Raw genomic sequence first — 15,746 nt, 5'->3', positions numbered from 1 at the left:
AAAAGAGAATGGCTATAATTTCCTTTTCCTACCATCTTGCCATCTACTCATAAGGAGAGAATGGAGCTATTAATCTCATCAGGGAAAGGAAGAAAAAGTTATAAGAAGAGGAGGAAACTGCTATAGATAAAGTCAGATATGAGCATTGAAGAGAAAATAATGTGAAGCAAGATATCAAGATGAAGAATAAACAGTATCCTTTGAATAAAACCCATACCTGTATTTCCTTGAGCATCTTTTCCTTTGTGGTGGGATGGTGATAAGAAAGGTGACTTTGTTGGCTGAGTACCTTTAACAGATGGCTGCTGCAAAGGAGCTGATTTGAAGATGACTCCCCACTCCACATGGGTAGTATCTGACCGGGATCGGGCATGGCCTGGCTTGAAAGAAGAGGTCTCATCCAGTAAGTCATTCACAGACCGAGGCCTGTCCCTCCGACGTTGACAGATGTTGAAAAAATTAAAAGTTGAAGCTTCTTTTTGTTCCACCCAGGAGAGGTTATCGGGAGCTGTACCTCTCTGGACTATAAACTGTTCTTTGGCAGGGAACACATTTTGAACTTTGGTTTCTAAGAGGCCATTTTGACAGTTATCCCAAATGATATTGCTTCCTTTGCTCAGGGAGGTGCCACTCCTGATGGCACCACTGTCTGCTATTTTATTGAATACTTCATGCCCAACCAATTCGGGGACTTCCTGAATGCCATAAACCTCAGCTTGCTGGACTACCTTTTCTAACTTATTATCAAAACAACTGAAGAAATCCTCTGTCACTTCCAAGGCTGGGCTGATATCATCGACTTCTAAAGCTTCCATTTCGCTGGTTTTCAAGAGACTCAAGTGTCCTGAACTTGGTGAGCAGAGGACTTCATGAATATTCTAACACCAAAGAAATAAGGTGCATCAAGAAAGCAGTTCTGTGAACAAAAAAAAAGTGCCTTTATTTAGTTAGATGCAGTAAAGAAGGCACAAGCACTGCTGATTTTTTTTGGTTATTACAAAGCACTCTCTAGTAGGCTCAACTATAATGGACTTCACTTCTTGGGAAGGGAGGGAAGAAATGCTCCTTTTAGATGATGTTTCACAAGTCAGGAACTGGTTCGGTTAGGTGTCCACAGGAAACTTTATTTCCTGGAAGATAATAAACATAAAAAGATTTTATTAAACATGTTCTACATAAGAGATAAGTTTAATTACTTCCCACCATCCCCAAATACCCTTTAATGTAATACAATACAAAGGTAAAAAGGCCTGAACAAAAAGTTTCATTGTTCTCAAAGTTTAAGATATTACTCTACTACTTTTTTTAATACAATTTACACAGATGAAGATACAATATGTTATAAGGGGGAAATAAAACCAATAGCTTTTATTTCGTTTCTTTTCTTTTATTTAAGGCAATAGGGTTAAAAGTGACTTGTCTAAGATCACACTGCTATTAAATTGACTTTCCCAGAGTCACACAGTTTGTGTTTGAAGTCGGATTCAAACCCAGATCTTCCTGACTCAACTTCAGTACTCTTACCCTGCCTCTGAACAGGGAAGCACCACAGCCATTAAAGCTAATTTATGGGGAAGAATAGGAAGGTACCCTTGAAGGTCCACTTAGAAACAGGACTGAAAGATAGCAGAGTTTTCATTAGCATGAAAAACTTTCCATGCACTACTGCAAAATGAAATAAGCATGGCAAGGAAAATAATATACAATAACTATAACCACTGAAAGAATGCGAAAGATTAAAAAGAAAGAGCAAGAAAAATTTCAAAAAAGAAACTAAAGCATTTTGAACAAATACTATGTACTATGAAAGCAAATTAACTAGTATTACTAGAGAAACAAAAGCATATTATGAAGTTCCCAAAGATAATGAGAAAATAGCAAGAAAATTCAGAAGAGTTTTTGGGAATCAATTTAGGACCCAAATCAGAGATCTCAAAGTAAAATTTAAAAACAAATGCAAAGGAAAAACTGAATACATGATAGAGAATCTCCAAAAATCTTATTTATGCAATATGCACTTTAGTAACTTAGATATTTTTTAATGATATAAGATATATAAAAAGCTAAGTTAACCATTTTTGATTATATAACTTCATTATGTTTAAAGATCACTATATATAATAGATGTTATATATATAATATGCATATATATTATGTCTATGTATATCAATCTATAAAAGCTTTTCAATTCATAAACTATGGGTCCCCAATCTATCAGCCCCCCAAAAACTAATATTGATCTATTATGTTTTATACAAGGGATATATTTATTAAAAGATGCATAGGGGGTGGCTAGGTGGCGTAGTGGATAGAGCACCGGCCTTGGAGTCAGGAGTACCTGGGTTCAAATCCAGTCTCAGACACTTAATAATTACCTAGCTGTGTGGCCTTGGGCAAGCCACTTAACCCCATTTGCCCTGCAAAAAAACCTAAAAAAAAAAAAGATGCATAGTAAATCAATCAGTAAGAAAACATCATTCATAAATAATTTTAAATACACTGCTAAGTGAGCTTACAATTTAACAGAACTCTTGTTTCTAGTGTTCATAAAATAAATGATCATAATGAATGTCACTGATTTATAAATTATGACTTTTGAATATGGTTTTTCTTAATGTAGTATAGGATACAGTTTTAGAAATAGAATTAAAAGTATTTTTACTTTTTAATATTCTTATTTTATATTTTAATGTTTTATTTTTTTTTAGCAATTATACATAAAAACAATTTTTAACATTCCTTTTTTTAAAATGTTAAGTTCCAAATTGTCCCCCTCCCTACACTGTCTCCCTCCTGAGATGGCAGGCAATTTGATACAGCTTATACAAGTGCAGTCATACAAAAATATCTTCCTATCAGTCTTGTTATAAAAAAAATGATTAACAGGTTGATTTTAGAAAACTGTAGAAAGTCTTGCATGAAAATAATGAAGAGTAAAATTAGCAGAACCAAAAGAAAACTGAACATAGTAATGCAATATTATTCAACGAATAACTGTGAATAACTAAATTATTCTGAATACTATAAATACTCAAATCAACAATAAAGAACCTATGAGGACTATGTTTTTGCAAGACAAATGGGGTTAAGTGGCTTCCTCAAAGCCACACAGCTAGGTAATTACTAAGTGTCTGAGGTCTAATTTGAACTCAGGTACTCCTGACTCCAGGGCCGGTGCTCTATCCACTGTGCCACCTAGCCACCCCCAACCTACAAAGACTATGAAAGAATATGCTACCCACCTCTAAAAAAAGAACTGATAGGGGCGGCTAGGTGGCGCAGTAAATAGAGCACCAGCCTTGGAGTCAGGAGTACCTGGGTTCAAATCTGACCTCAGACACTTAATAATTACCTAGCTGTGTGGCCTTGGGCAAGCCACTTAACCTCATTGCCTTGAAAAAAATCTAAAAAAAAAAAAAAGAACTTTTTCTAAAAAAGAACTGATAAACAGAAGTATGTATAGTATGGTTTTACAAACATACACACACACACACACACACACACACATATATATATAGATACACACAAACATACATATCTCTGTATCTGTGTGAAATGGTGGCCTTCTCTACTCAAGCATGGGGAGGAGGGAAGGAGACAGATCAGAACTTAAAATGTAACAAAAAAATAAATGAAATAAAATAAAATCTCAGGCAATCAATTTTAAACTCTTTTCTAAAGCATCTCTCTTTGTTTACTGTTTACCAACAATAAAATCAAAGAGGTACCTGATCTTCAAAAATATGCTCCTTCAATCCAAACTAAATGGTAACCTTTAATGACTGCCTTAACATTTAAGATTGCAATGTTTCAGGGGCGGCTAGGTAGCACAATGTATAGAGCATCGGCCCTGGAGTCAGGAGTACCTGAGTTGAAATAGGGTCTCATACACTTAATTACCTAGCTGTATGGCCTTGGTCAAGCCACTTAACCCCATTTGCCTTGCAAAAAACTAAAAAAAAAAAAACCACTAAAAAAATGCAATGTTTCTAGAACCTTGTGTAAATTTGGATCAAAAAGGTGGCAAGTCTCATTAAGAAGTTCCAGTATCTTTGTCAAGAAAACCCCCAAAATGGGGTCACAAAGAATCAGAATGGACTGAATCAATAACATAACTGTTCTTAAAATTGACAGAAAATTTCTAGTAGAAAACATTTATTTGGACAACTCAGTTATATTAGTCTTCTGCTTTCCCTTCCTTTTTTTTTAAGGTTTTTTCAAGGCAAATAGGGTTAAGTGGCTTGCCCAAGGCCACACAGCTAGGTAATTATTAAGTGTCTGAGACCAGATTTGAACCCAGGTACTCCTGACTCCAGGGCCGGTGCTTTATCCACTACGCCACCTAGCTGCCCTTTTCCCTTCCTTTTTATCTTCTTGTTAGGCAATCATAGATTTAAGGCTGCCACAACAAAAATTAAAAACAACCTCAAATTATCTTTATCTTGGAGACACAGCCCTTGGAAAAGCCATAGTGTGAACCTAAAAACCAAGGTGGGCATTGCTGGAGTAAGGTTTTAAAGCTAGTTTCAATAGCAACAGAAAAGAAAAGGCTACATAATTTTGGCACTCTTAACCTTCCTCTGAGCCAAAGCATCAAAAACATGTTAAATCTTGGGATCTTGCCATCTTAAGGAGTTAGATGTATTCCTAAACAAGGAAGATTTCCAAAATGTGATTCCCAAATTTAGAGATGATTTAGAGGCTGTTTGGGTAACCGTGCAGCTACTTGAGTCAGACTGACAGTTATGCCTCCAAATAAAGCAAAGATGCTTTTTAAATGACATTTTTTGGTTAAGGCAATGGGGTTAAGTGACTTGCCCAAGATCACACAGCTAGGTAATTAAGTGTCTGAGGCCGAATTTGAACTCAGGTCCTCCTCACTCCAGGGCTGGTGCTTTATCCACTGCACCACCTAGGTGTCCCAGAGATGCTTTTTATACTGAGGAATGATCCAATGGATTTATTGAGGAAAAAGGATTCCCATAGGCTTAATTAGTCTAACTTTGGCCTCTGCCTCGAACATGCAGATCGGACAAGTCTCCTTGTTCTTTACATGGGAACATACTTTTCTTCTCAATTTTCCCTTCCTCTTCTTATTACTCTTCCTAAATCTTCTGAAAAGTATTCCTGGCTTCCAGTCTATTTAGGTTCATAGAATTAAAGATGGAAAGAGCATTGGAAGATCATTTATTGCAACAACTTAATTTTCTGAATGAAGAAATGGAGGTTCAGCAAGTCAAAGTTTGGTATAGGTCATACAGATGGGCAGGAAGAAGCAGAACTGGCATTCCAGTTCAGGCTCTTGATTTTAAATCCACTGCTCTTTGCACTAAGCCAAGCTTCATTCCCCAAATATAAGCTCATGAACCTCCACAGCTAAAGACCAAGTAAGAACAGGTACCCAGTTCTCCTAGATCTGTCCTTAGGGCTTTTGCCAAAACTCTGGCTCCCTCTCTGGACACTCCCTAGACACCTGCCAGGTAGGGAACAGCTCCATAGTGCTACATCTTCTTAACTAACCCTTTCCTTGGCCTCTTGTACACTTGGAAGGCAGCTGTCTTGCCTTTACCCCAGACTACCTAATCAGACCACTAGAGCATCCCATATGACAACCTTTATTAATCTAAACTACATAACATAAAAATGTCAATATAATTACATAAAGATGAAAGGGAAAAATTACAACCTATATAACAAAGTAAATGAAGCCCAAGATGGTTAGGAGAAAGATTATTGCTAAGTAAAAATAAGAAAAGAAAAGGAATAAAGGAAGGAAAGAAGCATTTATTAAAGCACCTCACAGATGTTAACTCATTGGATCCATAGGTGTTATGATCATCCTCATTTTATAACTGAGGCAGGAAGGGTAAATGACATGTCTAGGGTCACACAACTAGTAAAGTGTCTGAACTTGGATTTGACCTTGGATCTTCTGATTCCAGATTTAATGCTCTATCCACTGTACTAATTTTTTTCTGTTAATTATTTTTCCAATTGTGTATAAAGATAATTTTTTTAGGCTTTTTTTTTGCAAGGCAAACGGGGTTAAGTGGCTTGCCCAGGGCCACACGGCTAGGTAATTATTAAGTGTCTGAGACCGGATTTGAACCCAGGTACTCCTGACTCCAAGGCCGGTGCTTTATCCACTACGCCACCTAGCCGCCCCTAAAGATAATTTTTAACATTCATTTTTGTAAAGTTTTCTCCCTCTCAACCAGGACAGCAAGAAACATGATATGGGTTATACATATACAATCATGTTACACATATTTCTATATTAGTCACACTGTGAAAGAATCAGAATAAAAGGGGAAACCATGTGAAGGATAAAAGAAAAACCAAATTTTAAAAGGGTACCACCTAATTACAGTCAAAAGAAAATGAGAAAACAGAGTAGCTAGTGTTGAAGGGCAAAAGGATAGATTCCTAAATAGCCTTTTATTCTCTTGAGAGACATTTTCAACCTCTTCACAAGAAAAATATGCTATCAAGGTACTTTTGTCTGACCCTAATGGAAGAAGATATCTTTCTTTTAATATTCTGTGATATCACGTGAAAAAGATTTCATCTGCTTGATTCTATCAGGCAGAACTAGGACCAGGGAGTAGAAGGTATAGAGATGTAGATTTGAATTTAAAGTAAGGAAGAACTTCCTAACAATTAGAACTAGCTAAAAATAGAATGGACTGCCTTCAGAGGCAGATTCTGCCAATGAGGTTCTGTAAAGCAATGGCTAAATGACCCCTTTCTCAAGTATATTGTAGAGGAAATCCATGCTTCGGACAAAGATTTATATTTTTCAAAGAGTTTACACATCTAAAATTCTATATTCTGCTCATGTTTTGTCTCCTCAGCAGCGAAAGTGGGATGTAATTTAATTCCCCTTTATCTAATCACCTTATGACTAATGTGACTAGGTTTTACCCAAACCAACTATAAGAATTAAGAAATTCTGATTTCCCTACATAGAAAATAAAAGCAGACCAAAGATTAACTTTTTGTGCTTAGTTGGTACTATCACTAGAAGAATAGTTTCCTGGAATACCTAGAAACTTATTTTGTCTTGATTACAAAGGCTCATACACATTTTAAAACTCAGATTCCTCAGATATTCTTGATATTAGTGGGATCATGAACATGGGACAATTGGAGTCCCTGGGCATCAGCCTTGAGATGCACATGAAATTGGATTCAAAGGACTAGGGGGCAACCTGATGGTACATAATAACATAGCCATTATAGCTTAAGGAAAGATAAAAAGCTAATGAGTAAAAAGCAAATAACCAGCAAAAGAATGACTTAAGTGAGCAAAGAACATATGCATTTGGGAAAATCTAAAGAATTTTAGCACTTGAAATTAAATAATGTGTTTGAATTCACTAAAAAAAACAGGTTAAAGACTGTGAGAGTACAACTCTTGGATCTACTGACTCATCTACTCTTCTAGCTAGTGAAATGGAAACATCAGAGGTTGGAAAATATATAAATATTGTAGAGCTTCTAGTTTTTAAATAAAGCACGTATTATTTTATTAAATGTAAAGGGCAAAGCATTTGGCAAAATTAACCTCTCAATTATGTCTTTTCAGGTGAATAATAAAATGGCAGAATACTTATTATGTTTAACTACCAGCTCTCTATCCCAAAGAGAAAATAAAAAAGGGAAAAGGAACTACAAGTACAAAAATATTTAAAGCAGCTGTTTTTGTGGTGGCAAAGAAATGGAAATTGAGGGGATGCCCATCATTTGAGGGATGGCTGAACAAATTGTGGGATAAGAATGCAATGGAATACTACTGTTCTATAAGAAATCATGAGCAGGCAGATTTCAGAAAAAGCTTGGAAAGACTTACATGAACTGATGCTCAGTGAAGTGAGCAGAACAGGAGAACATTGTACACATTGTAACACATTAACATTATGTGATGATCAACTATGATAGAGTTACTCATCTCAGCAGAACAGTGAACAAAGACAATTCTAAAAGACTTGTGATTAAAAAATGCCATTCACATCCAGAGAAAGAACTACGGAATTTGAATACAGATTGAAGCATATTATTTTCACTTTTTAAAAATGTTTTTTGCTTTTTCTTATGATTTTTCCCTTTTTGTTGTGATTCTTCTTTCACAACATGACTAATATGGAAATATGTTTAACATGATTGTGCATGTATAACCTATATAAGATTGCTTGCTGTCTTGAGGAAAAGGTAGAGAGGAGAAAATTTCACAAAAATGAATGTTGTAAACTATTTCTTACATGTAATTAGAAAAAATACTAAAATAAAATAGAGTATTTAATAGGTTTAATTAATTCAGAGACTTACAGCAACAACCCACAAAGCCTCTGTTTGAAGAAAATGTAGGGGTGGCTAGGTGGCAAAATGGATAGAGCACTGGATAGAGCACCGGCCCTGGAGTCAGGAGTACCTGAGTTCAAATCCGACATCAGACAATTAATAATTACTTAGCTGTGTGGCCTTGGGCAAGCCACTTAACCCCATTGCCTTGCAAAAAAAAAAAACCACCTAAAAAATGTAAAGTTTGTGTAAAATCTACATGAGCAGTTGACACATGATTATGACAATCTGAATAGTTAAAACAGAATAACTATGCATCTTACTTTAGGTTCTTGCTAACAAATGATTTTTATAATTTTAGAGAATTTGCTGCCTATAAAATGACTTAGAAATAGCAATATTTGTACATTCTGGTTTTCAATATTTAGATAAAATTAATCATTTGAATAAAAGCACTGCCTTACCATAAAAGAAAATTAGTCTAGTAATTTCCTTTCAATATCCTTCCTTTTATGTTAGATTTTTCTTCTGGCTTGTCTGGTAAAGAGAAATTTCTCAAACCCCCATGTTTCATTCGGCTAAACAAACATTAGAGAATTATCTCTACAACATTACTCTGGTGTTTATTTTTGAGAGTGAAAGACAATATTATGTTTGTCTTAGCCTACCTTGTCTTTTGAACAAGAACAAGAAGAGGCTGTTACATAACACAAGGTCATTATAATGGAGTATAATTGAGATAAAGATGAAAAGGAGAAAAAAAATGTAGCACACGAAAATGTTATGTATTGCACGTGAAAATAATGTTATTCTATATAGAAAATCAGAAACTTTCTGACCAGATCCCCCTCCAATTATGGCATTCTCTGATATTTTCACAAAGATGAGATTTTTGCAAAAAGTGTTTGTTTCCATATAAAATACCACAAATAAATGTTCTTGTTAAAGAGCTAGAACAAATGTTTCCAAATTGAGAATGTTTGAGGACAATATGAATGTTTTAAACCAAGTTGCCCAATTTGACCAAGCCATGTCCAAATGAACTGCTTTCTTGTAAAGCAAACTCTTTATTTTTAAAAAGAGGAAACATATGAAATGCAGCATTCAGGTTCAAACAAATCTAACATTTCATTTTTCATTGCTAATAATCCCTCATCATAGGTAAAAAAATGATTCAAATGAAAGCAAAATTAAACATCTAAAATATATCTGTTGTATCATATGCTAATTGTGAGAAATTATTTCTTATTTCTCTGAAGTGCTGAGACCACTTATGAGTAGGAAAGCACTGGCACAAATGTACTCCTGTAGGATTTGATCCTTTCCCCTCTGGGAATCCCAGAAAACTTCAATGTAAGGGGGAAAGTGTTAATTCTCTTGCAATGTCACCAGATGAATCTGGGTAAAACTGAGACCTGCTGGTTGGGGTCACCTCTGTTCTAACATTTCTTAAGCATTTACTATATACAATAATAGTATAAATTAAAGATGAGGGCTGAGAGTCAAGAGGGAAGGGAACCCTGTAATTTCCATAGCGTATTTGAGAATGGACATGAGAATAAAATTAGAAAAATTTGCCAGATTTGATAAGAACCAAAGATCAGTCAATTAATAAGAATGAATTAAATGCTTAATATGCTAAATAATGCAGATATGAAAAAAAGAAAGAATAGTTGTTGCCCTCAAGGAGTTTATAATTTGAGAAATAATATTTTAAGGTTATCAAAGTTCTTTATATTATTATTTTATTTAAAACATTCTTGCAAGTTAGGCACTACAAGAATTATTACTGTTTTTCAGGAAACTGAGGCTTAGCTGAACTAAGTGATATTCCCAGGGTCTCACATTTGCCATGTGTTAGGGCCCAGATTCAAACCATCTTCTTGACTCCTAGCTTAGGACCTAGCATTCACAGGTCAGATAAAGAAGACAGAATTCGTCAGACAGGAAAGGTCTGTGCTTAGTAGGAAAGGGATGGAATAATGGAGGAGAGGGCAAGTCACTGCTGAAGATGTGAAATGAGACTAGATCAAGGGGACAATAACTAATTTATCCTTAGGCATAAAAAAAGTGTTTGCTGAATCTCCAACTTTTGATTTACCTACAACATTCTTTCCCAATCTGATTATTAAAAATCTTTATAGCTGTGTTTATAAACTATATAGTGAAGCAGAAATTTAAAAATTATTCAGTTGACTTGACCAAGGTAAACAAATCAAATGGATAATTTCGTGCTCCTGCCCAACAAGTAGATTTTATTTTGGCTTAAATTTTATAGTTGATCCAGTCACATGGAGCAAATTTACTAAATAATTGCAGATCTCCACTCTGTGCTCGCTAAATTTCACATAATTTCAAAATTGTACTTGTATACATAACCAGAGTATGAAATAAAATGTTAATCAGAATTAAAAATGGTAGCCCTATTTTTTACCCTAATTTTGGAATTAAGACTCCTGCTATCCTTTAAAAAATTACACTGTCAGATAACTAATTGCTTTTTTAAATCATATTGTGTCAATTACCAGGAAAACAATGAGAACTTCGCATCTGGAAAAGGTCAAATGAAAACAAAATTTAAAAATTAATAAGTGAAATTTTTTATAATTTTCCATATATATTTCATATATACAGAACTAGTATTCATTTCACAGTATTATTTGGCTTATATTGTTCTCCAGAAATATTTAGCTCTTATCTACTTACAAAATTCTGTGAGTTCAAGCAATAATGGAGTTATGAGTCAAATGCCAAATCTCTAGGGAAAAAAAAACAGAAAATGAAATCTATCCCTTCATCACTGATTGTCACAGGATGGAGAGTTGCATAGGATCTCTCTAGATGAAGACCACAAGAGAGGGATGAAGATAATCAAGTATGTAAGGCACTAAATATTTTCGGGGGGGGGGATGGCATAGGAAATGGTGGGCTGTGACAAAGGTGGAGGAGCAGAAGAGCAAATGAAGTAGCTACAGACTTAACCACATCCTTCTCAGGAAAACTTGGCCTGAAATGATGGAATCTTTCCATTTTTACTTTGGGGAGATCTTAACCTGTGCTGGTCACTGAGAAGAAAGATAATGAGCTGCAACCCTGTATCTGCTCTTTAATCCCAGAAATTCTTATCTTCAAACATTATACCCAGGAGTCTACATTGGATTGGAAAAGAGTATCACAAGAATTTAATCAGTTACTTAATGATTTGTTAGCAGATGCTGATTATTCAGCATAGATCAAGAGCAGGAGGGGACTTTAAAGGTCACAGAACCGAATCCCTTCATTTCAGATGATGATACTGAAACCTTTATATTAAGATTAAGAGACTTGGCCCAAGGTCACAAAGGTAGGAAGTGACTGTGCTAGGATTAAAATTTAGGTTTTTACACTCTTAGTAAGTTTAGTGTCTTTCCACTGAACTATGTTGCTTCATGCAATTTACTGGTCCATTTGTAGTGCAGCATTCTTAATCTGAGATACTTAGTTGTTAGTAAATATATTCATGTGTGTAACCATGAAAATGAACACTAACCTGGATACTAAAGTTAATAAGATTATAATAAAATGAAGAACTTAAATGAAAATTTAAAATGCAATAAAGAGTTTTGTTACTTAAGGTCTTCAATACAATTCTCTAATTGTTTCCAGCAATGATAGCATCATAAAGGCAATAGTTAATAATGTGTTCTGAGTATATGGAGCAATTTATTTTATTAAGGCTGGTATATATGACTTTAAAAAACAGAAGTTCAACTGCACATACCAAACAGCATAATGCTTCTGTCAACACATTTCACTGATTCATTCAATAAATAACTATAAAGTTTCTATTATATGTCAGGTACTATGGTTCTACAGTTAGCTGTGACTAATTATAAGAAGACATATGATCTACCAGAGGTTATGCCCAGTTCAATTTTTGATCCAGTCATTTCCTGAAGCCTATGGACCGATATCATCCCTGTGGCTCACTATATAGTTTAGATTACATATATAAGCATATGTAGGTACACAGTTGAAAATATATAGTTCTGTATAATTTATCATATATATGTATACATATATACATATTTTATAAATATGTGGTCATATATCACATTTATACACATTTGTAAACATCTTATATTGTATAACTCACAACACATGTATGTGTATAAACACATTTATAAATACATAGCTTTATATTGCATATTTATAACACATATATATGCATATGTACATCTAATCTTATATTGTATAACTCACAACACATGTATATATATGTATATATAAAACATTTGTAAGTAGTCTTATATTGTATATTTATATCACATCTATATACATATTTGTAGTCTTATATTGCATATTTATATCACATATATGTATACATATAAACACATTTGTAAAGTCTTATATTGTATATTTATATCACGTATATAAAACACATTTATAAACAGTCTTAGACTGTATATTTATAGCACATGTATGTACACGTATATACACATTTATAAATATATAGCATATCGTATAATTTGCATTACACCTATACATATACGCATCTGCAAATACCTGGTCTCGTGTTGTATAATTCACATCACATATACACATCTGTAAACAACAGTTTTACATAGCATGACTCACATCACACATGTGTGTACATCCATGCACACTGTCCATATCAAGTTGCCTAATGCACATCACATTTATGTATCCACAGACCTCTTAGAGATCATTTCCTGTACAAGTACACACATACTAAATGCCTATCCACATGGGTTTCTACTAAACTGCAGGCTCTGAGTATTCCTGCATGCACACTTGGCTCGTAACTGAGCCAATTTCCAAATGAAGGCCCTTTATACACAGGCCACACCGAGCACTGTGAGGGTACAAACACTAAGACATCCGGGCGGCCGGGGGCAGGTGCGGGCGTTTGGGTCCCTTCCCCCCGGGGGGCCCTGCCCTGCCCCCTCCCCGCCGGCTCTGTGCGGGCCCACGGACCCGCCGCGCCGCCTCCCGGCACCCCCGGGGATGCGGGGGCCGGCTCCCCTCCACGTCCCGGGCCCGCCGGGGCGCCGGCAGCACGAGGGCCGTCCCCCCAACAGCCCCCGAGGGGCCCACGAGAGGACCCGGTACTCACCCGCCCCCAGCCGGCCGGCCGCGGCGCGCAGGTGAGCCGGGGCTCGCCGCCCTCCTCGTCCGCCCGCGATGACGGGAGCCGGCGCGGGCCCCGGGGAGCCTCGGCTTTCTGTTTACAATCCGCCTGCCTCGGTCCCCGCTGAAAGCCTTCCCTCCGGCGACCCGGGGAACCAGGCCTCCACAAACAAGGTTCCGGGCCTGCAGGAGGCGCCAAAAACCAGGGGACCGCCCCTCCCCCTCCAAGAGAGGCGTGGCCCACGGAAGCCACGCCCCCGAGCCCGGCGGCGGCGGCCTGGCGCGTGCGCAAAACCGCCGCCGGCCGGCCTCGGGCCCTCCTTCCGCCCCGGGAGCACCCGCGTGGGAGGCCCGGAGCCCCCCAGAGGCCGCGGCCCGCCGGGAGGCTCGGCCTGCCTGGGAGGGGCCGCTGCCCGGGTTTGCTGATGTAGTTTTGTATAGAGCTGGTTTCTTAGAGAGTTTATGAAAGTTTAACTTTCAAAAGTTCATGCTTGAATAAGTGGGCTTTGGATAAGCGAGTTTACCAGGCTTTTGTTTTTATTAGTTTTTTTTTTTTTTGCTTTTTCTTTACTATTCGCCTTGGATAAGTAAGTTTACTAGGGTGTTTTTTTTTTTGGTTTTTGTTTTTTAGATTTTTCAAGGCAATGGGGTGAAGTGGCTTGCCCAAGGCCACACAGCTAGGTCTGCGGTCGGATTTGAACCCAGGTACTCCTGACTCCAAGGCCGGTTCTCTATTCACTGTGCTACCTAGCTGCCCCCTAGTTTACTCGCTTTTTGTTTGTTTTTGTTTTTTTTTTGTTTACTATTTTCCTGGATAGATGGGTTCAGTAATTTTTTCATTTTTTGTTTTTATTTGTTTTTTTTTGCTTTTTGTTTACTATTTGCTTTGGATAAGTGAGTTTACTAGATTTTGTTTTTGCTTTTCGTTTACTATTTGTGTGCCTCACCTGATGGTCCTTCTGTTCCCCTCCAGGCAGGACTTGGAGTCTCCTTTGCAAAAAGAGGACTGGAGAGATCCGTCACTGCCTCTCCTTGAACCCTCGACCACCCATGTGGATATATGTCTGTCCAGCTATCTACCCCTCTGTCTATTCATCCATCTATCCATGTCTATAGCTATATCTGAATCTATGTCCATATATCTATCTTATTTGGGCCAGTGAAGAAGATGAAGCCAGATAGGAGAATAATCAAGAGTCAGAAAATCTCAAGAGAGCATGTGTTCCATATCACAAACCACTTGCTGAAAGCCCAAGAAGGATGATCAATAAAAAAGAATTCACTACATTAGATGATTTGGAATTATTGACATAATCCAACTGACCTTTGACATCCAAGCTTCCACTCTTAAATTATTTATCATCAGCTCTTGCATATAACTCTTTATTTACATGTGTTTCTCCCATTAGGATGGGAACTTTATCAGGGTAGGAACTGTTTTACCCCCCTTCATTACCTTTCCCCAAGCACAGCAACAGGCTCTTAGAGATAATAATTTTTTAAAATAAATTTTAATTTATAGCATTAATATTCAATATGAATTTGTAGCATTAACACATAGTTGTTGATTAACTGACACATAGTATCAGTTATTAGTTTCTATTCTACATTTTTACTGTAATAAATCAATGATCACACTTAGGTGGAAGTTTCAGGGCATCTGGAGTGCACAGTCCTAGAACAATGGACCTTAGCTCAAATTCAGCTTCAGACACTTCCTAGCTGTATGACCCTGGCAAGTCACTTAACCCTGTTTGCCTCAATTTCGTCATCTAAAATTAGCTAAAGAAGGAAATAGCAAACCACTCCAGTATCTTTGCCAAAAAAAATCCCAAACGAGACAGAAACAATTGAACAACAATAGCAACAAAACATGAGAATAGCTCCCACAACACAGCAATTAACAAAAAAAAATTTAAGCATTCATTATATGCCAGTCACTATGCTACTAGGGTTACAAAAAAAGAGGAAAAACAAAAACAAAAATAGCCCCTGGTCTCCAGGAGTTGACATTTTACTGTCTTCTAGATCTTAAGAGCAACAGAAAAGGAAACTAAAATCCAATCGAAATCCAATGACTTTAGATGGGACCCCAGGTCCCATAGCTAGGAGCCAGCAAAGTTGGAATTAGGACAAAAAAGTTCCCTGATTTCAAATACTGCAAGTAGATTTGCACTGTCAAGAGAGACATCTGTATTTCTCATCATAGCTTCCAATAAATTTTCCATGTATATATTTAGAACTTAAGGTTCTTTTGATATGTGTGTGTGAGGGAATCCAAAGAGTTAGGTGATACAGAGGGTCCTAGTTTGGGG

The 15,746-nt window shown here is 36.7% G+C and overlaps 1 protein-coding gene across 3 annotated transcripts in view; it reads right to left on the bottom strand.

Annotated features, from left to right (window-relative positions):
• The window catches only part of PLEKHM3 (pleckstrin homology domain containing M3), a 224,128-nt gene that overhangs the window by 193,876 nt on the left and 14,506 nt on the right, over positions 1-15,746 (bottom strand). For 2 of the 3 annotated variants that reach the window (XM_074191503.1, XM_074191505.1), the window contains exons 1-2: positions 13,418-13,522; positions 218-1,130 (exon numbers count right to left, since the gene is read on the bottom strand). In XM_074191503.1, the coding sequence (XP_074047604.1) occupies positions 218-815 (598 nt within the window). In that variant the 5' untranslated portion in view covers positions 816-1,130; positions 13,418-13,522. Of the gene's footprint in view, positions 1-217; positions 1,131-13,417; positions 13,523-15,746 lie in introns of those variants that run through there. The other variant, XM_074191504.1, reaches the window with a different exon arrangement.

This window comes from Macrotis lagotis, chromosome 6 (assembly GCF_037893015.1).
Source record: "Macrotis lagotis isolate mMagLag1 chromosome 6, bilby.v1.9.chrom.fasta, whole genome shotgun sequence".
Lineage (NCBI taxonomy): Eukaryota > Metazoa > Chordata > Mammalia > Peramelemorphia > Peramelidae > Macrotis > Macrotis lagotis.
This window is presented reverse-complemented; position numbering and strand designations above follow the sequence as displayed.